This window comes from Syngnathus typhle, linkage group LG15 (genome assembly GCF_033458585.1).
Source record: "Syngnathus typhle isolate RoL2023-S1 ecotype Sweden linkage group LG15, RoL_Styp_1.0, whole genome shotgun sequence".
NCBI lineage: Eukaryota > Metazoa > Chordata > Actinopteri > Syngnathiformes > Syngnathidae > Syngnathus > Syngnathus typhle.
This window is the reverse complement of record NC_083752.1, coordinates 5,626,898-5,652,434: the sequence shown is the minus strand read 5'-3', so window position 1 is coordinate 5,652,434 and position 25,537 is coordinate 5,626,898. Positions and strand designations below refer to the sequence as shown.

The following is a 25,537-nucleotide window of genomic DNA, read 5'->3' as shown; positions in this document are numbered from 1 at the left end:
TATATCATGTTCTTAAAAATTATTTTCCAAAAATTAGTTTCATAGAAAACAAAAGATAATCGGATTTTGTTTTTGCAAACAAAAAGGATTGATCCCAAAGCTAACGATTAACAAACTGACAATATTTAATAGTCTTCCATTTTTGGTACTCTTCAAAAGTTGACTTTTCTACAAAATGTTTTGTAAGGAGAATATCAAAAACAAATATGATACATTGGTAATGCAGTGCAGAACTACAAACGCCGTCAAATCAATGGGTATAAAAGGTCTAGCAGCAGAAAAGAACACTTCTGGATCAAGAACACTTTTGGAAGTGTGAATCAACAACACCAGGTAGGCAAAAGTAACAAATGAACAGTAGCTTTTTTTTTTTTTTGTGAATCAACGTAAACAGCCTTGTTCCTGTTTTTGTAACAGTATGATAGAAGACATTTAAGCTGTCTTTCTTAAAACAGAAAGACTTGCGGCTTCTTCTTCTTGTGCCGTCAGAGTGCAGAGACCAATGTCACATGACTTTGTCTGACTGTGTCAGCTGGCAACAGGTGGTCTGATGCGCTTCGGGCCTCCTGGTCCAACGAGTTGCCGGAGTCGGGCTCACGCTCGGGCTGAGCAGAGTACGTGGGCACGGCGTTGAAAGTGACAAAGCCCACCATGATAAAGATGAACGCCATGATGTACAGCGCTGAGAACTGGAAACGAAAACGTCGCGTTATTGAGAAGTGTTCCAAAATTTGTAACGCAACTAGATGCATGGCCTTGGTGTTTTGCAGCCATCTTGTGGCATCTTGATACAATTACAAATCTCTTTTAAGCAGGCCTCGATTATTCGCGGGGGTAGGGAGCGCCCCCAAATGGCGACTAAGACAGGTATTATTTCTCCACCCCCACCCTCCTACCGTGTAGTGGAACAGGAAGAGCCCACAGAAAAGGCTGAAGAGGTCAGCAGTGAGAAGTGACAGGTTGACAGCGGTGGCGCTTGTCCTCTTCACCACCACCGGCATGAAGCTGTACAGTGTGAACATGCACACCACATAGAGAAGAAAAAGCATGGCTGTGGCACACACACAAAAAAACAACGGAGATAGGTTAGAGTAGGGGTTCTCCAAAAAATGAATTCTACGCCATTGTAACATTAGGCGCATGAAATATTTTTCAAAAAACATTGTTTGAATAATGATTCCATGAACTCACCAATGTGAACGTTCCACTTGATTTTCTTCAGCGCACTAACTTCCAGTGCAGCTCTGCAAAAGACAACAACACCCGAGTTTGTTTTTTTGTCTCTTTCTAATAAAATTGTTTGCGGGGTAAAAAGCTCACAGTTGAATCCCACTGATGATCGTCCCGAAGAAGCCCATCATTGCCAAGAACTCCACCCGGGTGTGGTTCTTCACGGTGAACTCTTGGCACATGTTGGACACGGCGTAAAGGACGGCGCTAATCAGCACCAAGCTGTCGCCCAACAAGACATCGCTGGCTGTGGAGTCGTTCCATTAATAGAAGATGGCACGGACAGCATAGAAAGGAGAAAGACGACGGACGACCTCCTTACTGGATCCCTGGTCTCTTCCGGCCATCATGTCGGCGCCCACCATGGCGCCCACGCCGAGCAGGCAAACGGTCACGGCGACGTAGTGTAGCGGCCTGTAGCGAGTCTTCAGCAGGAACCAGGACATGACCATCAGCACCGGCACCACGAAGCAGTCCAGCAGCTGCGAAACACACGGGGCAGTATTGATATGATACCAATCAACATATTTATGAAATGACTTCTGGCCAATTTGACAAAACATCCATATTCCTTAATTATTATTCATTAAAACGGAGTACACAACAACACTGTACTACTTGCTGTTGCGTCTCACCTGGATGCTGGTCAGCGTGGTGTAGCGGTAGGCCATGACGACCGTGTAGTTAGCCTCTACGTCGGCCAGACCCATCAGCAGGTATTTCCACCACTTGGACTTCAAAACTTGCGAGAAGGTTTGCTCTCCTGCATATATGCAACAAGTATACTTCAGATTTTCGAATATGATTTACAGTTGTATAAATGTATTGATCACTTGAGAGTATGTGGCCTGTGTGGAACTTTAGCCACTGGCATAAAGGCTTGCTTATAAAAACTGCTTTTCATTATCATGTAAAGTCACCTTGAACTATAACAACAGTATGATTGGAGAAAAAATAGTCTAGATAATGGCGTCAGACTAAGACGAACTGTTTATACCTTTGTGGGTGCAGAGGAAGGGGGAGTATGCCAGCAGCAGTAGGGCATAGTTGAGGAAGCTCTGCAACATGGGCACCTCCACGCCGGCGTCGGCCAGGTACTGGCAACTTACCGCAGTGCCGCAGATCATCAGGGACAAGACCTGGCCCATAAGCAATGTCTTCAACAGATCCCTGGGAAAAAGAGAGCACGGGTGGATCAAGCCCCCCCACTACCTCGGATGACTTTCCAACAAAAACAAGTCGGTAATCCAAGCACTCACCACGTGAAGACGTCCCTCAGCTTGTAATTGTAGAGACCGCAGGCTAGCCTCAATTTCCCACATATCTTTTCATCTGCTTGGGCCTCCATTACTTGACAGCACTGTAAGATTATAAAAGAGACATGTACAGGAATCAGTGTCCTGGCTGATTAGAGACACCATGGTCCAAATCACTCAAGAATGTCTCGTGATTCTAATTACAGGGACTGTTCAAGATTTTCTTGCTGGATAGAATGTCTCCAGTAATGGAAGCTAAACAAGATTATTATTATTTTCGTTCTTTCCCAGTCTTGTCTGACATCAAAGAATCTTACCTTAAGGTAATCAGCAGGCTTCTCTTAAATAGAAGTTTCAAAGTTTCACACCATTGATTCACACGACGGTGTTCAGTCCGAGACTGTCAGTAGATACCAGTCCACATTTTTGCCTCCTCCTCCTCCAGCAAGCGTGTCGGTTATGAGCCTTATCATGATGCTACACCGGAAGCGCCCCTTTTCCTTGATCGCTCTCCTCCTCCTTTTTCCATTGGGTCTAAAATGGCAGCAGTTGACAGAAATGTTTGCTTCTTTGATGCGTCTCCGCTTCCCCGTTGTAGTTTGGAAGGTCGACAGTCTCACTTTTGCTGCTTCAAAAGCAACGACGCGTAATAATGACATCATTCAGCCTCGACTAATAAGAGCACTTCGGGTAAAAACGTCACTTTTCCGCGTCGAATTTAAATACAGTACGTGCTATAAGTACATCAATATGCCATCTGTTTGGATCTCACTGGCCAAGAGGCCCAGGAGCCTGAATAATTATTATTATTTAAAAAGAAGTTACGGTTAATTATAACGAGAAACATAGCCGAGAGGCCAGAATGATAAGTCCACTTCTGCGGCATCGAAGGCCTGCAGTAGCAGCGTCGCCTCCAACAGATGGCGCCCCAAGTCAGGCCTGGGCATCGCTGGTGTATCATTGTTCCTCTTCCTCCTCTTCTTCCTCCGCATCCGCCCGTCGCCATGGTGCAGATGATGGAGTCTCAGTGCGAGTACTTCATGTATTTCCCGGCGGTGCCCATCACGGACTTGTCCGAGCCGGCCCAATACCGCACTCTACCACGCAGGAGCCATCTCTACCTGGGAGAGACGGTCCGTTTCCTGCTGGTGCTGCGCTGCAGGGACGCCGGAAGGGTGACGCCGACCAAGACAGGCCCCGGTAAGGACGGAGGAGGAGTTAGGGGGGTGGAGTAGGAGGAAGCAGATGCTCTATGTTAATTGACTGCAAGACATACTCTCTCTCATTGCTCCAACAGTTTCATGAGTGAAATATCACATCAATAATCGTCAATAATTATTTCTGAACTGACAAGCACTGCTTGTTCTTCATCAGGGGACGGTTTCGGGACCGAAACATGCAGCGGTCGTGCCTGGCGCGAGCTGGCGGGCTCACTGTGCGCCGTGGCCAGCGTGAGTCCAGGCGAGAGCGGTCGGCACCGGGCCGGCCAGCACCACCACGACTACGGCAGCAGCGGGGACGAGGGCGGCGACGACGCCGGGGATGACTACATGGCGGCGGCGGAAGCGGCCATCGCGGCGCTGGGCAGCAGAGTGGACTCGCGATGTCGGACCTTCCGGGACTGCAAGCCGCTGCTCATTCACAACTCTTGCGGGTCAACCGGCCGGGAGTTCCGCAGGGCTCCGTTCCAGGTCAGTGCGGAATGCGTGGCGTGGGCTGAGAGCTCCTCTTTACATTTGTCCTCCACGTTGTGCAGTCTCCTCTGGATGAGCCGATGGTTCTGGAGGACGAGGTCATCTTTCCGCTCACCGTCTCCTTGGACAAACTCCCTGTCAGCACTGTCAAAGTCAAGGTGGTCCCTCACACATCAGCATCCCAAAAAATAGTAGATCCTTAGCTTCACATTCAAGTCCCCAGCCATCTTTCCGCCACACTCGTCCTCGTGCATCCTCAATGTCCAAATTGTGTGTGGCCTCAGGTGATGGTCACAGTGTGGAAGAAGGAGGCGGAGCAAGCAGAAGTGCAGGAGTTGGGCTATCTGAGCGTGCTGCAGCAACGAGAACCGTCACTCACCTTCAGACAGGACCTGAACACCTTCAAGGCTCAAGGTTTGCTTTCCGTGCTCAAAGCTTTGAAGGGTGGGCAACTGTGTCCCTCAAACCTGTCTTGACTTAGTGAGCACCACCTTGACCGTCCTGCCGCCTCCCTCCGTGCGCTGTAAGCTGATGAGCGTTTCGGGGCGCCACCTGGCTGTGCTCAAAGGTAAAGCGCATCAACATGTCAAGCCGCTGCCATCAAAAGCCGAAGTGACCTTCTTCTCCTGCTCGTGCTCAGTACTAAACAAGTCGTCGCAGGAGGAAGTGAGCGTGCGGGACCTTCGTATTCTGCCGGACCTCAACGCCTCCTACTTGCCCGTCATGCCCGACGGCTCTGTGCTGTTGGTGGACAACGTTTGGTGCGTAGGAAATACATTTTTCAGGAGGTGGTTGGTTCAAAACGTTGGAGGAATCTCATCTTTAATATGCTCGTGGCATCTCAGCCACCACTCGGGCGAGGTGGGCATGGCGTCTTTCTGCAAAGTGGACAGCGCCGCCTGCCGCCTTCCCAGCATGCTCGGTGCCTTGGAGGAGCACGACTTCCTGTTCCAGTTGCACCTCAACGACATGCCGCTGGACGAGTCCAATGAGGTGCGTTTGGAAGGCGTTCTAGATAAAAAATGTGCTCCCCCTAATGTTTGCGTCCTTCTTCTCAGGGGATGGAGGTCCCTCTGGTTGCTGTGCTGCAGTGGTCAACTGCCAAGATGCCCTTCACCAACTGCATCTACACCCACTACAGGTCATATTTCACTTATTATATTTCTATATTAATACAAAATATTCTGAGTAGGTATAGCGACTTACTTGCCAGCGCTGCGCATCCACCAGGTTGCCAAGCGTCCGCCTGGACCGGCCGCGCTTCGTGATGACGGCAAGCTGTCCCAGCACCGTCGAGGTAAAGGAGCACTTCAAGGTCAAATATGTGCTGCTCAACAACCTGCAGGACTTCCTGTCCGTGCGCCTGGTCTGGACCCCCGAGGGTGGGTTTGTGCTGTGGTCCTGTTCTTAACCAAATGGATGATTGGAAATTGGACCATGTAGTCCTTGACGGCGCAGTTTGTATTTTCAGGGCGCGGTCAGAGCGAGGACACCACGCTTTCTGCGGTGGTGTGCCACACCCCCCTCAGCAACCTGGGCCACTGTCGCAAGGGCAGCACGCTGACCTTCAGCGTAGCCTTCCAGATCCTCCGACCGGGACTCTATGAGGTACCACCTGTAGGGGGCGCCATCACGCTCATCACTTTACAAATTCCATCCGGATTCCCAAACCAAGTTTATGTCTACTATGTTGAAAGGAATTAAAATTAGCGAGTCGGAAATGAGAGAGAGATGGATGACCTACCTGGCCCTCCTTTTTGCCTCCTCAGCTGAGTCAGCACATGAAGCTCAAGCTGCAATTCACGGCATCCGTGTCCAACCCGCCACCTGAGGCCAGGCCACTCTCACGTAGGTGCACCTTGCGTAAACTTTGAGGAGGAATTCAGGAGATCTGAAGAAGACACCGAGTAGAAGTTAGCCAGATGACGTTTGGTGCTTCTGCTTGAACGTGACCTCTTGCCTTCTGCAAACTGCGGCGTCATCTGATTCTTGAGTCTGAATGCACTCAGGTAAGAACAGCCCATCCAGCCCGGCAATGCGAGACCTGCTAGACCGCCACCAGGCCAGTCTGGGTCGCTCCCAGTCCTTCTCCCACCAGCAGCCGTCTCGCTCGCACATCATGAGGTGAGAACGCAACCTCACTCTCCTGCTCCAAATAAACATCAAGCATTTTATTGTTTCGATGTAGCAATGATATTGTGTGGATGTCTTGGACCTGACTGCATGTGCATGTGCGACTCAGGACGGGCAGCGCCATGGAGCGGCGCGCCATCACGCCCCCGGTGGGTTCTCCAGTGGGTCGGCCGCTCTACTTGCCACCGCAGGACAAAAGCCTTCTGTCGCTGGACAAGATTGCCAAGCGAGAGTGCAAAGTTCTGGTTGTGGATCCGGGACGCAGGGAGAACATCTAGGAGGACATGCGGGAGAATGCTGACCACCCCTCAAAGGACAATGTTTGGTCTGGACAAATGCGCTTGCTTTGGGGAACACATTCTGGCATCTTGGTGCCAAGGAACTATGTTGACAGGAGTTGTGGAGCTTCAGCTCGTGCGTTGCAACCATCTTGCATTTTTTGCAGTGTTATCAGTCTACATCAGTATCAACTTGAATAAACTTGAATAAACAGTTTGCCCATTTTTCGCTTGCAAGCGAGGAGAGCCAGCATCACTTTTGTGCAACACGCAAGTGCTTGAAAGCAACTCCTGCAACAATCGTATTTATTCTCAACAAGGAAGGTGGGGCGTGCAGAACATGTCTTTAACTTGGGGAAAGCTTCAGCTGGGGTCGTCTCTGCAAACTGGCTCCAGCCAGTTGCAGAGGTGGTCTTACCTCTTTATATTTACAATGGTCAGCTAGAGCTGTTTACATTCGCGGGTGGAGCCCAACAAAGTTTACAGCAAGCACAGGCAGAAATAAGAGTTCTAAGTCAGCACTTCCAAATAATCACAAGATCAAAATAAGTTTCCAACCCTGTCATTTCCCTCCTGTTTATCATATGATTACTTTTCCCTAAGCATTAGCAAGGAAACCGCCCCTACCAACATGACCGCGTATGCACGTCTGATAGCCTAGCCGACTGACACGACCCGGAAATACATGTGCATGTACGGAAATACTCTCTTTGTTACTTGCACCACAGCGCCAGGAAACAACGGCCAATACAGACTTACAGACTTTGGACTTTGACTTAACGTAACCGAAACTAATTACTTGACAAATTACATTGTATAAACCTTGAAATCGGATCGGCTTTTGAGATGGTACATGCATCTATAAATTGATAAAATTATGCCTTAGATCGTCGGATGGTTCCATAGTGTAGCGGTTATCACGTCTGCTTTACACGCAGAAGGTCCTGGGTTCGAGCCCCAGTGGAACCAGCGTCCATTTTTACGTGTTGGCACGTATTTTTCTCAATTGGTACTCACATGGCACGGAAAACTACTGCCTGACCACAATCGAACTATTAATTATTATGAATTACATTAATATTTGCAGAAGGCCCACATTCAATCTCCAACTATTACGTTTGTATTTGAGTGTACTGTATAGTCAACGTTGTCTTGTTTTCAATTGCTCAAAATTGGCCAGGCTACAAAATGGAGATGCCGGGGATTGAACCCGGGACCTCATACATGCGAAGCATGCGCTCTACCACTGAGCTACATCCCCACGCCTATGTCATGGCAAACAAATAATAATTTATCAACGGTGACGTCACGCGCGGCAGTGATGTCATGCTGAATCCATATACTGTACTGTTCATAGCTCATTTGTAAATCCCATAAGTTTCGAAAATGTATCACAGTAACTGTAACCAGGTGGTTTTCTTAAAGTCACTTTTATTGTGTTTCAAAATGAAATGGAAATGATTTATTTACAAAAATTGTGGGAGAGACAGAAAGTTAGTGCTGGCTTTATGATGGTCATGTCACATGATCATGTAACGTGGCACATGTTACGTGACGTTTCAAAAGACCATTGTCACATAACCAATGTCACGTGTCCATGCTACATGACTAATGATGAGTCACATAACCACATTTACATGATCATGTTGCATGACCAGACCACATGACAATGTGATGTGGCATGAATGACATGACCATGTTACATGACAAATGTTTAGACACCAACATCATATGACTTTGCGACGGGACCGTGTCACGTGACCAATCTCTCACAGCCAGTGTTCCACAAGTGCTATGGTCTTGTCTCATCACCAATATTGGCACATGACCACATCACATAACCACATATCATCAACATGCCATATGACTTGTCACCTGACCTTGTGACATGGTCATGGAAAATGCTCCTGCGATATGTTCATGAAACATCGTCATGTGACACGTGACCATATTACAGGACAGTGTCCCCCATCAGCGTCACGCTCGCGCTTCAGGCTGAACGTTTTCGGGCTGTGGCCCGGGGAGGATCCAGCGGCAACATTCCGACACACGCATGTTCTTGTCCACGGCGCAGCTGGTGCAGTAGACTATGCCCAGGGCTAACATCACCACCAGGAACACGCACAGCGGTACCAGCAGCGCCACCAGCAGCCAGCTCTTGTCTTGTTTGCTCTTGTCACGGCCGCTTTCGTCTTCACCTTCTTGACCTCCGGCTGTGGGGCGTAGTCCATCCCCGTCGCTTCGCCCTGCCTCGGGGGGACGCTCCGTCCGGAACCGCCTCGACGAAGGGTACCAGTCGTTCAGGCGCTCGTTGGAGGCGGTCGTTAGCCACTGCACGTCAAAGTGTGGGCCAGCGTTGTGCGAACCATCACGGTTCCAGTCTGATCCGTGGGCCGAGTCGGTGGGGTCCGGGGTCATCGTGGAGTATTCTTCGTCGGCAGGCATCGGCCGACAGTTGAGTCCGTCGACCTGTAGTTCATAGCCGACGTCGCAGTAACACTGGTAGCTGCCTAAGTAGTTGAGACACTGCTGCTGGCAGGGTGACGCCCCCACGCACTCATCCACGTCCTGGCATGTGCCATCTTCCGATAACTGGTAACCGTAGCGGCAGGCGCAGGTGAAGGAACCCTGGGTGTTCTGGCAGGCGCCCTCGCAGCTGCCCTCATCCTCGCACTCGTCCACATCCACGCACTCGCCCTCGTCGTCGGCCTGGTAGCCGGCGTGGCACGCGCAGTGGAAGGTTCCGGGCACGTTGACGCACGCCTGCGAGCACGGCTGCTGCTGACACTCGTCCACGTCAGAGCACCGACGTCCATCCGGGCCCATTTGGTACCCCGGGGGACACGTGCAGCGGACCCCCCGGGGTGTCTCCACGCAGTCGTGCTCGCAGCCCATGGCCACGCACGCTGCTTTGACGCTCGGCGGCTTGCTGGGCTGATCTGGAGAGGAAAGCTCTGGAAGGTCGGTGGGGGCTACCTGGTCCAGCTCGCAGTTGTAGCCATCCTCGGCAAGCGTGTAACCTTCCGAGCAGTAGCAGTAATAGTCCGACTCGGTGTTTTGGCAGTGCTGCTGGCACCCGTGGTCGCCGCTGCACACGTCCTGGTCGGGCGGTGCTGCGCTAGCCCCGCACAGCGGCGCGTCCCGAGACCAGCCCACCGACCCGTCGTCTCTCTGCATGCACAGCACCGTCTGCTCGCCGGTAGCGCTGTCCGAGGTTCCAGACGGACAGGTGAGGGCGGCCACCGAGCCCAACGGCACGTGGCTCAGAAACCGGCTGGTCAGCTGGAAGGGCGTCGAGTAGAAGGCCGGGCCGAACCCTTCATCCTCCACTGGCGGGCACATGCCCTTGGAGGGGTACTGACACACGTAGCCGTCCAGCGCCAGGCCGCAAGAGCCGTCCAACCACTTGAAGTTGTCGGTGTCGTCGGTGTTGAGGCGGGTCCCATCAGCTGTGCTCACAGTCATGGCCATGGCCACGCAGCGCGGTGCCGCGCACGTGCCCACCGCCTCCTCGCGCATCCAGTTGGTGAACTGGCCTTCCTGGTCACCTGCAGGGGGCGCAACAAACACCAAAAGGTCATGCCATTTGCTCACGTTCATCTCGCCAAGGCCATAACTCAATGAATCCATGGAAACCAATCCATTCTAATAAAATATACTGTCCTCTGTCATTTAACATGACCTCACTCAATCCACTGTAATCCAATTGAATCTACTCAAATGTAATCAAATCCAGAAGAACCTTCCCAGATTCCATCAGATTTGAGAATTTTACATTTAATTTAATCTGTGCCCTGCAATTTGCTGGCGACCAGGCCAGGGTGCACCGCAGACATCCTCGTGAGGTTAGGTGGTTCGATTGATGGATGATTGAATAATCTAATGTAATATAAAGATGGTGTTCAATTTATGGCCACTAGAGGTCACTAAAATGCAAGTGTTGTGGACTTACGTTAGTTACATCAGGCGCTCACTTGCCTTTTCATTCTTTTAGGATTTGAGCAGAAATGCTCGTATAAATTTACATCTGCATTTCCATTTTGAAGTTTTCGCTAAATATTTTCCGCAATTTTGTGTTTTTTCTGTTTTTAAATACAAATGATTGATTCCATATACTCAATTTTGATGTGGCCAAGTAAACCGACCCGACCTGACCCGGCCCAATTTACCGGTGACCCAGACGAATCCCCTCAGTGGGCGCGTGGCAGAGCACTGGCGCGGCGCGCGGTGCAAACCGATCCAAAGGCGCAGGCGCAGGCGGGCGCCGCGCGGCTCGGCCTCCGCCAGCAACTGGTGGACGTAGTCGGCTGTCTGGCGGTCGTGCATTGTGGCTAGGGTGCCGCCACGCTCCCGGCAGCCGCGTCCCGCCTCTCGGAAGGTTCTCCGCTGCATGAAGACGGCTAGGCATCCGCGCGGGTGGCACAGTGCATCCTTCTCCCGCAGTTCAGCGCCCTCGGCGTCGGTGGGGGCGGCACCGGAGGCGGCTTGCGCAAGGCACAGCAGCAGCATCAGCAGCCAGCTGGCGTGCGCCGTCTTCGAGGTGCACAGCGCGCAAAAGCGCTTCCAAAGGGGCCACATTGCAAAGGTCACTGCTGATGAAATGAAGAAAAAAGAAGATCCTTCTCCAGTCGGTTGCAGACGCAGGACCGGACGTAGAGCTTCACTGCAGCCAAATTGGATGTGGAGGCCACCCGTTAGTTTGTTTTGTTTGTTTTCCAATTCAGGTGAAGACTTCACGTATCGCTTCTGCTGAGAGTTTCACCAGCGACTGAAGGAGAAGATGCAGCTCTGAAAGTGGGGGCGTGTGTGTGTGTGTGTGGGGGGGGGGGGGGGAGGGGGGGTAGGAAGAGGAGGAGAAGAGAGGGGCTTCATTTGCGACGTCGAGGGGAAAAAAAGTTTTTTTTTTTTAAAGAAGTGCTGTATAGCCAGGAGGACCTTCACTCAGTGTGCTGGCATTTGGGGGGGGGGGGGGGGGGGGGTATATGAAAACCATATGAACCCTCCCCCCCATCATTATACACACACATACACACACACTCTGGAAAATCTTTATCATATGTGTGTGCGTTTGCATACGCGTGTGCGTGAGTTTTGTGTGTGTTGGACAGGGGGTGCAGGAGAGGAAACAGGAAATGCCAGATGTGCATGAGGATGGTCTCAGGAGTATATTTTGGAGTTACCTTCAAACCGGACCACCTGAGTGGAGTTTGGGTGCGTGCACGCGCGTGTATGGAGGCGTTCAGTAGGACAGCAGCAGCACAAGAGCAGAAAGAAGGAAAGAAGAAAACCTTCGGCTCCCGAAGAGCCTTCTGGTCTTGCTTCCCTCCCCCTCCTCTTCTTCTCCCTCGCATGGGCTTCCCACTCCTTGTCCTCGTCATCACCTCCAGCTCAAAGCGTGCAGTCGCGTCGCCGTCTGCTTAGCCCATTAGCGCTGGTCCTGCAGGCGCTGGCCCTGCAGGACCAGCGCTGGCCCGGCCCCCTCAGACATTCCAGCGCCAGCGATGGATCTCGCAGAAATCCACCTCTGGATCTCCCTTTTCGAAGGTGAAGCCCAAGCCTCGCCCCCATACAGGAAGTTCCTCAAGGTATGGACTTCCATATGGTCAGGAAGTCTTCCTCCAAGTGCAGCAGACGTGATATAAACGCCATGAACTTCTCATGCTTCTTTTCCTTCGCTCATTTCACTCACGAGCGAGATCCTGAAATGAAACGCATCTACTCCCAATCATACCTGAGATACCAACGAGTCACATGACAGCAAAATGGCGAGCGCTATGACATTCAGTTTAAGTTCAAGAAAGAAAGGAAAAAAAGAATTCATTTTATGCGAAGCGAGCAGCGCTCATGTTTGTTTTGGGTCGGAACGGAATCTACCGACCCAACATGTGTGCATGCGTGCGCGCCAGATCAAACAATCGTTAACTCTTCCCAACCGCGGGTGTCCTATGTCACACACGAGCATGCGCGCAGACACGCACACGCACTGATTGTATGCACACACACTGGAGCAATTAGCTTTGGCTTTGTGTGTGCGTATGCATTCCTGTTGAGGATGTGTGTGCGCGCAGGTTCGATTCCCTGCATTGGACCGAAAACGATGCAAGCCATGGCATGCATCTGCTCCCTGGACTATGGCGAGGAAATACCTTTTTAAAGTGACCCCTTCCACTTTGACCTTCCCTCTTGCAGGAGTTGTGAAGTGGCGCACAAACACACGTACACGCACGCAGACTGAGAGAGAGCAGAGCTCCAAGTCATGGAAAGTTTGAGAAATGAAGAAAGCAGAGAGCATGTGGAAAAGTAGGACAGCGTGGAAGCTGACATGGGAGTGAAGGGGTGAGAGAACGAGGGGGTGAGTGAACGAATGAGGTTGGGGGTGTTGGGTTTCAGGTGGGGGGGGGAGTCTAGAAGAAGACGGCGTCAGCGCTCAAGTGACAAACAGAAGCCGCACAAAGCTGCTGACTTGGAAGAAATTAAAAGCATGGAAAGAGCTGACTGGAGAAGGAAGAACTTTTCTGCAAAGCCAAGCTAAGCCAAGCCAAGCCAAGCCAAGCCAAGCACATGAGTGTGATCCACTTCCATCCAATTCAAATCAGCGAGGTCCATGGCTTCCCGTTAGGTGGGTTCAATTCGATTTAGTCAGGTCCAGTACCCCCAGTTAGTCAGGTCCAGTTTGATTATATCAGGTCCAGTTAGATCCAGATTGCTTCAATTAGGTAGAATTAAGCCCAGTTCTTGTCAGTTCCAGTTAGGTCGAGTTACCGTAGATTTAATTGGGCCCAGCCCGATTCAATCAGGTCAAGCGAGTTCCAGTTCGGCTACGTCAGGTCCACTTAGATCCCGTCGGGTGTCGTTAGTTCTATTTTGATGCATTTGGGTCTGGTTTCTATTTAGTCCCGCCAGCCACTGTTTTCATTTGGTAACGGTCAAGACCGGTGACTTTCAGTTGCTTCAGGTCCAGTCAGCTCATATTTGGTCTAGTCAAATCCGTTTATTCGATCAAGTCATTGCCAGTTGGATCCAGTCAAATCGAATCCTATCCAGTTCGGCCAGTCACGTCCGCTTGGGTGCAGTTGAGTTTTTGTGTTTGTTGGCGGGCCCAGATGTGCAAGGAGTCATCACGGAGACCAGAGAGGGTCTTGCAAGAGGAATGTTCACAGCGTTGTTTACATGAAGAGTTCATAAGTCCTTTCTGGTCGACCCTTTCACCCGTCCTCCCTTGCCTCCTTTTCCGCCTTAGTCATCTTCTCAAGGCCTGGTGCTGACTTTGCTTCCATCTTTCCCTCAGGCATGTTGAGGATTTGCTTCTTGCTTTTGTCTTTCTGCGGTGTCTCACGCACGCAAACAATAACCACAAGTTTAAAAAAAAAAACATTTCTGCACGGCGCCCCCTGTTGGTCTCTACTCGCTAACAAGCGACACGTGTAAAATTCACCCAGCAAATAACTTGCCTGTGAGAGTTATTATAATAATTTATTATTTCAATAATAAAAAGTATTACAATCTTGGTGGCACAACCCTGGCTGCGCCCCCTGCTGGATGGTAACGTCGCACATCGTTTGGCTTGTCAAGTCAAATGAAGTCTCAATAAAAAAAAACACTAGAAAATTAAAAAAAAAAAAAAACAGACCAAAACAGTAAAATAATTCTTTTGACACTCATAAGGCTGTTTTTGTGAGTCTGGACAATTTGGACAGCTACCACACACACACACACACACACACACACACAAACACACTGAGCAGAAGAAAACAATCTACACGACAATAAATAAATCTAAAAAAAAGTGCACGTCAATGTGGGAGTGTGCGTCACTGCAGGACACACTTCTCCTTATCGTTGTACTTCCGTCTCCTCATCGCCAGGCCCCGCTCCAGACGCTCGTCCTCTTCCAGCGCCCTACATCGCAAACAACACAAAGTTGCACACAGACAGACACAAAAATACCAAAAGCAGCTCACACGCACCCTCGCTCCTTGGCGTCCAGGTTTCGGATGACGTCATCACGCTGGTTGACCAGCGACACCAACTGTTGCAGGAGTCTCTGCTCGTGCTCTCGCTGGGCGTTTGACTTCTGCCAGTCTGCACACATACGAGTTGTCAGAAGGGTCACATGACACCAGCCGGGTGAGGCGAGGCTGCTCGGCTGACCTTCTAAGGCCATGGTGACTCGCAGCTCTTGGTTCAGCAGCTGGAAGCGTCTCTCCAGGTCCTGCTCCTCTTGCCTGTCGTCATCATCATCATCATCATCATCATTTTGCTCGGCATGATCATTTGACCTACAGCAGCTCGAGGTGGTCCTGTCTCCGTATCAAGGCGTTCTTCTTGTTGACCAGCGTGAACCACTCCTGAATCAGTCGCTCCTCCTCAGCTCGGTCGCTTCCTGTCACGAGACACGCCTTAGATGGTGTCGAGTGAACGCGAGGGTGCGTTTGCGCTTGAGTGCGTGCACCACACCGCTCTCCATGAGACTCCTGAGGCGTCGCTCCACCACCGTCGCCCTGCTGTCGACGTGTTTTTGCTCCGCCTCCAACGTCGCCATTTCGCTCAGCACGTACTGACTCGTGTCCTGAAGACGCTTACCGAGGAGCCAGGGAAGAAGGAAGCGAGGATGGATAAAAAGGAAGCAAGGAGGGAAAAGGGGAGGAAAGAAAGCCACCAGGAAGGTCCAAAAATGAGCAAGCTGTGATTGTTGTAGACCTGCTGATGACATCATCACATGTGACCAAACAGGATGATCTGCTCACTTGACGGCGTCAAAGTTCAAAACTGAGAGACAAAAAAAAAAAAAAACTCACCGTCATCTTGTCGTCTTCTTTGGCAAGCTGGGACTCTGCGCACACACCGACACACGCGCACTCAAATCGATTGATTTTATATATTGCGTGTGTGTGTGACTTGAGGTTCTAACCGTGTTCCTGTGTGCTTGCTGCAGACTCGATGAGTTTGCCTTCATCCTGAACATAATATTACACAATCAGGCAAGAAGAGGAGAAGGAGGAGGAAGCGTACGGCGCTCACCTTTGGAAGAGGAGGCGTGGCCTCTTCTGCAAGGAAACAAAGTGCAACGACTCATGAAGGTCTGGACCTTTGGATTGAAATTCTTCAGACCAACCTTGAAGCGGCCTCCTGACTCTCGGCGGGGGGACCGGCTCGGCGGGCCCTCCCTCGTCGGGGCGACTCGCGACGCACGTGAAGTGAGTGCGCAGCTGGCTGGCGTACGTCATCACCATGAGGCGATCGGGAAGCGGAAGCGCCACCATGTCGGAGGGCTCCAGGAGGCGCGGCACGCCCACCGACTCCAAGGCGGCGAAGGCCTGGTGGCGAGGATGCAGAGCAGGTAAGGACGTTGACGCCGTGATGACATCATCAGCTCACCTTTTTGTTGTTGCTTTCCATTTGGTGAGCTTTCAACTGCTGAAAATCTCTGAAGGGACAAAAAGAAGATGCTGGCTGACACGCACAGACAGACGGATGGACGGACGGACGGACGTGTCGTACATGAGCTCGGGGTGGAAGTGATGCAACAGGGCGCAGAAGGCCAGGCCGTCCCTCCAGGACGCGCTGAAGTCGTTGACCTGGACGCCCGCGTAGCCCGCTGTCACTTCCTGACACCAGCGCAGCAGCGACTGGCCAGTGGTCATCACGCCCTTGCAGGAGGCCGCACGTTAGCACGTTAGCCTTTGGCTGTCTGTCACGTCTTTCGCCTTTACCTCACCGCCGCCATCGTCGTCCTTTCCGTCGGCATCTTCTCTGATTGGCGGAACTTGTGAGGGTGCGCACCACCCTGAAGGCCTGACGAAGATGAAGAACATGGGCATCATACTCCTCATCCTCTCATGCAGTTGCTCAACTCCAGTCGGCGTAACAACGCGGACTTACGCGCTTTCTTCCGACGAGCTTGGCCGCTGCTTGGCCTCCGTATCGCTGATCTCGCCTGGGGCGGGAACCAGAAGCTTCTTGGCATTGGGGGGCGTGTACGATGACATCACCTGGATTCTATCCAATAAGAGACGCTCTTCCTCTTGCAAATGTTGCTCTTTGTTGACACGGTCCTGGGAGACGATGGCGGCCGGACCGCTTTGCTCCGCGCCGCCATTCGCTGTGACATCATCACCACTGTGACGGCAGCCAGAAGGTCTGCAGTGAAAAGACAAGGGTTGACAAGGTCATCTAATGCTCCGCTAGAGGCCGAGAAGATCCCCAATTGCCATCCAGCCGTGTTGGTTCCAACTGAGGAGAGCAGAGTGTTGCATGATCTCCCTCAACCTGCATGCCAGCGTTCATGCAGGGCAGACATCATGAAGGCCACGCAGGACGGCAGCACCACGTGCAGGCAGGCCAGAGTCCAACCATCACACACACTCACCCTGCCACGCGGCCGCCCATGTAGAGCTCGGCCAACCATATGGAGCCCAGATCCTCGTGACCTGGCTCAAATTCAACCTCCTCCACATCGGCACCAGCTTCCCCATGGACAACTGAGCCTAGACTTGGAGGACTAGGAGGGCCAGGGGGACCAAGAGAACTGGGAGAAGCAGGAACATCAGGAGGACCAGGAGAAGCAAGATAACCAGGAAGACCAAGGGGACCGGGAAGAGGACCAGGATCAGCAGGATTTACCATCCCAGTTGATGCGAGTAGTGAGGTGACCTCATCATCTCCATACTGCTCCTCCTCAGAGGCAATGTCATCAAGCTCCGCCTCCTTGAGAGGTGGTCCGACCTCCGATTGGCTGCTAGTGACTTCCTGGTGGTGTTGCCCTTTCTTCTCCTTAATGTGCTTCACTTTCTCTTGTCTCTTCTTCATTTGACATTGTTGGCCTCCTTCCTTCTCTTCCTCTCTGCCTTCCTTTCTTTTCCCTTCTTCTCTCTTCTCTTGTTGCTCCTTTTCTTCCGTCTTGCCTTCCTGCTCCACCCTCCTTTCTTCTTCTCCTTTCCCTTTCTGCTCTAGTTCCTCATCCACTTGCAACTTCTCCTTTCTTTGTTCTTCCCTCCTGCGCCTCTCCTCTCGTTCCTCCTCCTGCTCCTTTGCGGCCAGACGCAGGCTCGCGACCAAAGTGAGGCGCTGCGCGTCAGCGGGGCCAGGCTCCGGTTCCGCGATCCCACCCGAGGACGTGACCCAGGTAGAACATTGTCGGTTCTGTTCGGCCGCCGTCTCGCAACTGCTGGACAAAACAAAGGCGATGGACACGACGGGTTAGCTGGTCCCGTTGGGAGCCACACGGAGGGTTGTGGAAGCCCGGTCACGTGACCCGCTTGCCGTCACATGACCTCATCATGTGCCGTCAAGTTAGATGAGACAAACCTAACTATAGGATCCATACAGATTTTTTTTCCCCAAATTAAATGCAACCACACCAGGCCAGCAGTCACCTGTGTTCCACGCGTTCCTCCGCCAGCTCCTCGGATGTGGGCACCTGCACGGTTTCTCCCGAAAGTCTTGAAGTCTCTCGGTTCGCCTCCTCTTTTCTCGCTTGTTCATCTTCTGACACAGCGGGAGCGATAGGAGGGGGGGCCTCGGCCACCATTGGCCCATCGGGAGCATCAGCGCTTTCACTGTGGAAGACAAAAGGAGAGAAGTGGAAGCAGAACTTGGCGGCCAGACTTCTTCTTGTGAGGACAGAAATAAAGATGGAGCTGGACGGGCCCCTCTTCCCAGTCTGGAATTGAGGCCGATGCATGGAGAGCTCAGCTCAAGGCCAAACTCACCTCTGGTTGGCTGCTGGCGTCTCTTCTGATTGGCTGAGACTCGGGGCTTTAAGGCAATCAGTGTCCACTAGAGGGAGCCAGGGTGAACTAAACATCTCCTGCTTCACCATCTCTTCTTTCTCATTCCTTGTTCTCCTCTCCTCCTTCAATCTCTCCATTTGCACTTTTGCCCTCCCCTCCTCTTGACGCTCCTCTTGTTCCACCTCTTTCCACCTCTTGTCTTTGTCCTCCCCCTCTATTTTCTTTCTCTCTTTCTCCTCCCTCAACCTCTGCACCTCCTTCGCTGCCATGACCCTCTGCTCCTCCTCTTCCCTCCTCTTTCTCTCCTCCTGTTTCTTTTGTTCCTCCTCCTTCCTCCTCTCCTCTTCCTCCCTTTTCATCCTCTCCATCTTTTCTTTTTCTTCTTTCAATCTCTGCATCTCCTTCTCCGCCTTGACCCTCTGCTCCTCCTTGACCCTCCTCTTTCTCTCATCCTCCTGTCTCTTTTGTTCTTCCTCCTTCCTCCTCTCCTCTTCCTCCCTTTTCATCCTCTCCATCCTTTCTTTTTCTTTCAATCTCTGCATCTCCTTCTCCGCCTTGACCCTCTGTTCCTCCTCTTCCCTCCTCTTTCTCTCCTCATTCCCCCGTCTCTTTCGTTCATCCTCCCTCTTCCTCTCCTCTTCCTCCCTTTTCATTCTCTCCATCCTTTCTTTTTCTTCTTTCAATCTCTGCAACTCCTTCTCTGCCTTGACCCTCTGTTCCTCCTCTTCCCTCCTCTTTCTCTCCTCATCCTCCTGCCGTTTTTGTTCCTCCCCCTTCCTCCTCTCCTCTTCCTCCCTTTTCATCCTCTCCATCCTTTCTTTTTCTTCTTTCAATCTCTGGACTTCCTTCTCCGCCTTGACCTTCTGCTCCTCCTCTTCCCTCTTTCTCTCCTCATCCCCCTGTCTCTTTTGTTCCTCCTCCTCCTTCCTCCTCTTCTCTTCCTCCCTTTTTATCCTCTCCATCCTTTCATTTTCTTCTTTCAATCTCTGCATCTCCTTCTGAACTCTCCCTTCTTCATCCCTCTTTCTCTCCTCATCCTCCTGTCTCCCCTCTTCCATTCTTTTTTTCTCCTCCCTCAACCTCTGCACCTCCTTCTCGGCTTTGACTCGCTGTTCCTCCCCTTCCCTCCTCTTTCCCTCCTCCTTTTGTTTTTGTTCCTCCTCTTTCCTCTTCTCTTCCTCCCTTTCCACTCTCTCCGTCCTTTCACACTCCTCCCTCAATCTCTGCACCTCCCTCTCTTTCTCCTCTGCTTTTAGCTTTCTCTCTTCCTCCTCCCTTTTTATCCTGTCTCTCTCTTCTCCTAATCTTTGTTGAGCCTCCTTTTCTTCCTCCACCTTCCTCTTTCTCTCCTCTTCTTTTGCTTCCTCCTCTCTCCTCCGCCTTTTGCTCCTCTCCTCATCCTGCTCTTGCTGTCGTTTCTTCTCCTCCTCTTCCCGTTCCAGCATCTGCCGTGTCTCCTCCTCCCTCTTGCGCCGGTGTTCCTCCATTCTCCTTTTCTCCTCCTCCTCCTCCAGCTTCATTCTCAAAAGTCTGACCTGCTCCTCTTGGGCCTGCTGGAGTCTCTTCTCCTCTTCCACTCTTCTCTTGGCCTCCTCCTCTCTCTTCCTCTTGCGCTCCTCCTCTTTGCGCAGCCTCTCTCGCTTCTCCTGGAGAAGTCTCTCCTCCTCGTGCCTCCTCCTCTCCTTCAACTTCCTCATCTCCTCCTGCTCCTCAAAGAGTCGCCTCTTCTCTTCCTCCAGCAGTCTCCTCTTTTCCTCCTCATGTTGGATCTGCCTCCTCTCCTTCTCCTTTTGCTCTTTCTGCTTCTCCTGGGGAGGGAACCTGTTGGAAGGCTCCTTCAGCAGGAGGCTGCAGAAGGGAAAGAACACGGCTCATTTTTTTTCTCTTTGTTCCTCCCATTTAATTTCCTCTTTCCCACACTTCCGTTGATCTTTTCCCTTTCCTCCTTCCCTTCCTCTCTGTTCCCCTCACCACCAAACTCACCCGCCCGAGTCCCACTCCGGAAAGCAGCCTTCTGATTGGCTCTCGCGTATCCCAGTGACGCTATCACGGGACGACTCCCGTTCCGCCTCCACACAGGATCCAAGGTTGTCGGCCTCCTCGGCGCCATGGAGACACTTCTGCTTGGGGGTGATAAAAGCTGCCAAAACGCTGGTGGAAGGCCGCTGGGGGACGGAGTTCTCACAGCTGGCAAAGGGCCACGGAGGGGGCGGGGCTATGATCAGCTCTGATTGCGATTGGCCGGAACTGGGGGGGAATAAAAAGCGGATATCGGATTTGACCCGCAGTCCTTTAGTTCCGCCAAACGGAGACATTCCAGGCGGGAGGAGGACCCGCAAAATGCTAATGAAACATCCAGCAGGGGGCGGGCCATCTCACAAACACTGTTAGTGCATGTTAGCGTGACATTAGCATGGACGTTAAGCACAGAGACAGGGTGGAGATCACATTCGGTGCGCATGGGTGTGTGTGAGTATGTGTGTTTTTGTGGCCCCACCTGGCCCTCACTATCTCCTCCGGGCTGGCCGTCTTGGAATCCTGTACTGCGATTGGTCGTCCAGATGCCGCGATGTCATAAGCAGCCGTGGCACTTTGGCTTGTGCTTGACGTCGTCGCCGTGGCAACCACTCTTTGGGAGGATGTAGCTGTGGCAAGAGGGGGGAAGGCCGGCAGGAGGGAGGAACCAAGGGACTCCAGGTCCGGACGACTCAACAGCGGGACGGGAGGAGGGGCAGACGGCAGCACTGAGGGGGGGAAATAAACAGTTTGCAAAGATATGCAAATGATTTGTGTAAATAATAATATTTCCATCACTTGCAAGTGAGGGAGGAAATGAAAAGGAGCAGGGGAAGAAGCAGGAGGTATGAGAAGGTGGAGGAAGAGGAGGAGGAGGCATGCTTGGTGGACTTTTTAGGCACTATCTCAGTCCGAAGAGGCAAAGTAAGTAAGGGCAGATGTTTGTGAGTGTGAGAAGGCCAGCCTCCAGGCTACCTTTTGCCTGGAAAATGGCAGGCAGTGGGGGTGGAGGCGGAGCCATCAGGGTGTTGGGTGGACCGCCCCATTGGATGACTGATGGATGAATGATGGATGGATGAGTGATCAGTAAAAAGAAAGAAAGGGAAGATGGGAAAATAAGCATCAAGAGTTTCCTGAGATATCCAACGTTTTGCTCATTCAACACGCTGAGGAATAACGCGGCGTGCGCAGGAACAGTCAGAGGAACAGTTCGATAAATAGTCAGAGAAGCTGTCAAAACTTCTGACTAAGTCAGAGGAAGTCAAACTATTTCACAGTCAGAAGAAGAGAAGCATTCACAGGAACAGGCAGAGGAACACTCAAATGATTTTTAGAGTGGGGATCGGTCATAGGAACCGGAAGTGGGACAGTCAGAGGAACACGTGACAGTAAAAAGCTTCCTGGTACACCTACCTGTGGTTTCAGGCGGCGGTGGCGCGGGGCGATTGGGACGTGTAAGAGAGCGCGGCGCGGCTGCATCGGCCGGAAGAAAGAAAGAGGCAGGCCGTGAGTTCAAGGAAACAGGAATAGGCGGTGTTTTGATGCTTCCTTTACCTGCCGCGCCGCTGGCGGACTTGCCGTCGCCGTCATCGTCGCTTTCGTTGAAGTCGTCCATGTTGGCCACGTCGGGTTTGACGCTCATCAGGCTGGCGAGGCTCTGCATGTCTTCGTCACTAAACGCAGCCAGCGTTAGCGTAACGTAGCTGCAGTTGACTAAAGCTAACTGCATATCTACTCACGTGGCTTTTCCCTCACGCACGAAAATACAGGACAGCGACAGCTTAAGCTCCGCCCCCACCACTTTGATTGACAGCGGCTTGAGCGGCAGCCTGATGTCCGTCTGCGTCGGCGTCACGCTGGCATAATTCTTCAAGTTGACCGCAGCAGACGCCAGAACCTTACGGTGACCTTTGCACTCCTGCCGGATCACACGCTACAGTCAGAGCAGCAGCAAAGGAACCAAAGAAGGAACCACTCGCCCTGTGCAGAGAACTCACACCCTCAATGACGAAGGTCCACTCCTTGTCCTCAAAAACATCAGCACCCGCTTCCTGCAGACACCACAACACAAAGCATCACAATCTGAAAAGCAACGCAATCTTTGGAACCTGCCAGCTACCTTGAAGAGGGTCACAGAGATGTCCACATTCTCCGGGACGGGCCACAGAACCATCCCTCTGTACGGGTTCTTGATTCCAGGCTGCCAGCTGTGCAGCTACACACACACGCACACACACAAAGGTTGGTCTTTCTGAAATGGTGACTAATCCTGACACATTTCCTGCTACGTGTGCCGAGTTGTTCCACCTTGGAGCACATGCGCCGATTCCTCCTGGTCCAAACCACACGCAATTTGTCTGGTTGCCTGCAAACACACATGGTTTGAGTGTGTATAATAGACATATGTTGTGTGTACACTTTCCAGAAGCGTCCTGAGGCACCAACTCATGAGGGTCATGTGGACGCTGGGCGTTTGTGTGCTGTATTGTCCGCCGGAATTAAGTGAGCGAAAGAGGAAGTTGTGCCGCAGTCATCTGACCCACAAGCACAACTGTTGTCAGGAAGGGAAGTCACAATAATACACTGGGCACAACACAGTGCAAATGTAGACTGTTGAAGGTTCGCTAAACGTTGGCGAGGTCGCATTCCAAAAGTGATTCTTATGCTGCTCACGGGCGTGTTGTTTATTAACTTGCACGCAAAAGGCAAAAAGAATATTGGTTGACTTCAAAGTTCATGACTCAATTCAGTTCCTGCTACATAGCAAATGACTAATACATTTTGTTGTCATTTTAAGAGTAACAACAGGTGCTAGAGAATATTTGAATGAATTGAATTGCTTTCAAGTTTTAGAAATAATCTTTGACCTTTTTCTTTTATGGCGAGTTTTCTGCATTGTATCGGCAGCAAGAAAAAGGTGATCACCGCATTGACAGCTGACGCGGACACACGCATGCGCGCGACCCTCGCCGACATCCTCCCCGGAGGTGCCAAAAAAACGCACACAGTATTTTAAAGATCTGTGTCCGTCCACTCACCATTTGTCTTTGCATTCGAGCAGCAACTCCTGGTAGGAAGCAACAAATTGAAACTTGGAAGCTTTCTTGCCCACACGCTGAAGTCTCTTCCACACTGACGTCATCGTGGACAACACGTCTGCGTGGTTCCAAGCGTCTGTAAAGTTCTTTTGTTAGCGCGCACACGCGCCGGTGCGACAGATTCTCTTTACTCCTCAAGTCCCACGAAGGTTAGATGAGGCGCGTGCCCGCGTCCTTTTTTTTTTTTCCAATTGGCGTGGACTTTCAGACGCACGCACCCTCACACACACAAAGTGCCGTCAAGTGCTTTAAGCTCCACGTCCACGCCAGACTTTGATCCTGACAAACGCTCTTCTGCCATGCGCGGGCACGCCTGAAGGCAACTTTTGGAGTTTCCGCGCTGACTCAAGTAGGGATGCGCGGTCACGCGGGGTGACAGCAGGGGGGGGGCTATTTTTAGGATGATTGACAGGAACAGCGGCGTGGAAGGGTGGGGCGTGACTCGGGAGTTCCGACAGCAATATTTTTTTGCCACGTCACTCAAACTTGTTAGACACTAGAAACGCTCCACATTACCAAATGCAATCCCACGTACTACCAACAGGGGGAACTATAGGACGGCTTTCCTGCAACAATCAACTCAGGTCATTTGGCCGTCAACTGGAGGAGTTTTCAACTGGTTTTGTCCAAGTGACCACCATTATAAGCAAGAAGTAACTCGGGGACCACTGCTTTGGCGGAATATTATTTTATTCTGCACCAAAGTGGGAAAGACCTATACGGGCTATTTATTTGCATCTGTATCGGGATCTCAGCTATATTTGACATAATTTAGTAGGGTAACTGATTCTCAAAATTAGTTGGAAAATAAATCAAGTCTGAATAATAAATCAATTTTACTTTTTAAAATGTTACAATTATTTCCAATTTCGCGGACTACCTGCAATACCACCACAGGCCACTAGAGAGCGCGGACCACCGGTTGACAATCACTGATAAACAGCAAAGCATATCACACCAAATTCACAACCTATATATTTTCTTTTAAAGGGCGTCTATACAAAATATAATATGTAGGTTTTGGATATAGTTGTCGGGGAAATGTAGCCTAGACTAGATTATATTACTGTTAGGGAAAGACCAATTTACTTTTTATGCTTATTGTTGAAGCTTGTGGTGTTCTTTTCTTTGTAACTTGATAAATCCAGGTCACGAAGATGTAAAGTAAGGACTGGAAAGGAAAACCCTCCAATTTTGCAGTCCGAGATAGGGGTGGGGGGAGGGAGCTTTACATCACTAACACTTAATATTTAATGCACTGCAACACAATGACCAAAAATATTTTAAAAGGTGATAGAATGACAAAATTGTGCATGTATGGACTAAATTAAGGCTCCTAATTAAGCAGTACCACCCTTAGTAACAACTTTGAAATAATATAATAAAAAAGAGACGAACAGATCAATTCTGCAAGTTTTACTAAATTATACTACCACATACAAATCACACTGTTTGCTTTGCGCTCATTTTTTTTTTTTATACTGGGTTTGTGGGTGTTGTGGTTTTGCCACTTCCGTTAGAACTAGTCGGTAAATTAGTAGCGATGATAGACTTAATGCCATTTTTATTTATTTATTTATTTCTTGCATCGTTTCCCCGCTTAAATGTCTGAGAGGAAAGAAATCGAAATGTTACGATCAGACAAGTTAATTCAATTATAAACTCAATTATAAAACTGAGTTTTTAAATGGCGAATGATTTTATTTAATACGGGAAAGGAAATTATTCAAAGCTTTTTTGCTTCAATGGTCCTTTCAGAATTGCTTTTATTCAGCCACACAGGAGTGTTGAATGGACTTTTGAAAGTCACATTTCTATGGGATTCCGGTACTAACTTTGATTAGGCCACTACTAAAACATTACCATTTTTCTTAAAGCCATTAAGTGCATCGTTGATGAGCTGCAAGACCCAAATGTGCTTCAGGTTGAGGTCACAACTTAATGGCTAAGAATTTTCTGGAAAATTCCTCAATCTCAGCACATCATCCAGGGCCTGAAGTAGCATAGCAGCCTCAGACAATCACACTCCAAATTTGACTTTGTAATAATTCCCAGACAAATTGCGATCATTTACTTTATTTTCCATTTGTTCCTGAAGTT

At 50.8% G+C, this 25,537-nt stretch overlaps 4 protein-coding genes, 1 long non-coding RNA gene and 2 other non-coding genes across 13 annotated transcripts; 2 read left to right on the top strand and 5 right to left on the bottom strand.

Moving 5' to 3' along the window:
* Positions 1 to 107: 107 nt before the first annotated feature.
* Positions 108 to 3,134, bottom strand: slc35f2 (solute carrier family 35 member F2). The gene is made up of 9 exons (XM_061299186.1): positions 2,804 to 3,134; positions 2,490 to 2,590; positions 2,228 to 2,400; positions 1,866 to 1,993; positions 1,553 to 1,712; positions 1,321 to 1,477; positions 1,192 to 1,244; positions 897 to 1,051; positions 108 to 689 (listed from the first exon to the last, which is right to left on the bottom strand). Exons 2-9 carry the CDS (start codon positions 2,576 to 2,578, stop codon positions 486 to 488), a joined length of 1,119 nt encoding a protein of 372 aa, XP_061155170.1. The 5' UTR covers positions 2,579 to 2,590; positions 2,804 to 3,134; the 3' UTR covers positions 108 to 485.
* A 24-nt stretch (positions 3,135 to 3,158) lies between these two features.
* Positions 3,159 to 6,819, top strand: LOC133167999 (trafficking protein particle complex subunit 14-like). The gene is made up of 13 exons (XM_061299191.1): positions 3,159 to 3,686; positions 3,861 to 4,177; positions 4,243 to 4,338; positions 4,465 to 4,594; positions 4,662 to 4,748; positions 4,821 to 4,941; positions 5,026 to 5,173; positions 5,239 to 5,321; positions 5,411 to 5,562; positions 5,652 to 5,788; positions 5,950 to 6,028; positions 6,190 to 6,304; positions 6,423 to 6,819. Exons 1-13 carry the CDS (start codon positions 3,407 to 3,409, stop codon positions 6,589 to 6,591), a joined length of 1,914 nt encoding a protein of 637 aa, XP_061155175.1. The 5' UTR covers positions 3,159 to 3,406; the 3' UTR covers positions 6,592 to 6,819.
* LOC133168000 (uncharacterized) lies at positions 5,150 to 6,067 on the bottom strand. Its single transcript, XR_009718135.1, has 3 exons — positions 5,925 to 6,067; positions 5,387 to 5,795; positions 5,150 to 5,315 (listed from the first exon to the last, which is right to left on the bottom strand). It is a non-coding gene; the product is annotated as an uncharacterized LOC133168000 (long non-coding RNA).
* A 668-nt stretch (positions 6,820 to 7,487) lies between the features above and the next one.
* trnav-uac (transfer RNA valine (anticodon UAC)) lies at positions 7,488 to 7,560 on the top strand. The gene has a single exon. It is a non-coding gene; the product is annotated as a tRNA-Val (tRNA).
* Positions 7,561 to 7,780: 220 nt separating this feature from the next.
* trnaa-cgc (transfer RNA alanine (anticodon CGC)) lies at positions 7,781 to 7,852 on the bottom strand. The gene has a single exon. It is a non-coding gene; the product is annotated as a tRNA-Ala (tRNA).
* Positions 7,853 to 8,002: 150 nt separating this feature from the next.
* On the bottom strand, positions 8,003 to 12,907 carry LOC133168575 (endosialin-like). The gene is made up of 4 exons (XM_061300231.1): positions 12,738 to 12,907; positions 11,772 to 12,290; positions 10,761 to 11,379; positions 8,003 to 10,139 (listed from the first exon to the last, which is right to left on the bottom strand). The coding sequence occupies exons 3-4, from the start codon at positions 11,167 to 11,169 to the stop codon at positions 8,569 to 8,571; spliced, it is 1,980 nt and encodes a 659-aa protein (XP_061156215.1). The 5' UTR covers positions 11,170 to 11,379; positions 11,772 to 12,290; positions 12,738 to 12,907; the 3' UTR covers positions 8,003 to 8,568.
* A 1,138-nt stretch (positions 12,908 to 14,045) lies between these two features.
* On the bottom strand, positions 14,046 to 23,824 carry LOC133168573 (EH domain-binding protein 1-like protein 1). 7 transcript variants are annotated; one of them, XM_061300225.1, is made up of 26 exons: positions 23,378 to 23,819; positions 22,647 to 22,704; positions 22,459 to 22,554; positions 22,337 to 22,390; positions 22,079 to 22,257; positions 21,894 to 22,012; positions 21,753 to 21,812; positions 21,315 to 21,392; positions 20,821 to 21,067; positions 20,307 to 20,570; positions 18,303 to 20,171; positions 17,967 to 18,149; positions 16,961 to 17,758; positions 16,474 to 16,731; positions 16,305 to 16,386; positions 16,093 to 16,241; positions 15,970 to 16,018; positions 15,707 to 15,908; positions 15,613 to 15,638; positions 15,503 to 15,548; positions 15,390 to 15,424; positions 15,049 to 15,160; positions 14,875 to 14,974; positions 14,743 to 14,816; positions 14,559 to 14,673; positions 14,046 to 14,490 (listed from the first exon to the last, which is right to left on the bottom strand). In XM_061300225.1, exons 1-26 carry the CDS (start codon positions 23,479 to 23,481, stop codon positions 14,403 to 14,405), a joined length of 5,445 nt encoding a protein of 1,814 aa, XP_061156209.1. In that variant the 5' UTR covers positions 23,482 to 23,819; the 3' UTR covers positions 14,046 to 14,402. The 7 variants fall into 7 exon arrangements, 6 of the variants coding, with proteins under 6 accessions (XP_061156209.1, XP_061156210.1, XP_061156211.1 ...); XM_061300226.1 differs by having other exon boundaries at positions 16,961 to 17,755; XM_061300227.1 differs by lacking the exon at positions 23,378 to 23,819 and adding an exon at positions 23,207 to 23,285.
* Between the last annotated feature and the right edge of the window lie 1,713 nt (positions 23,825 to 25,537).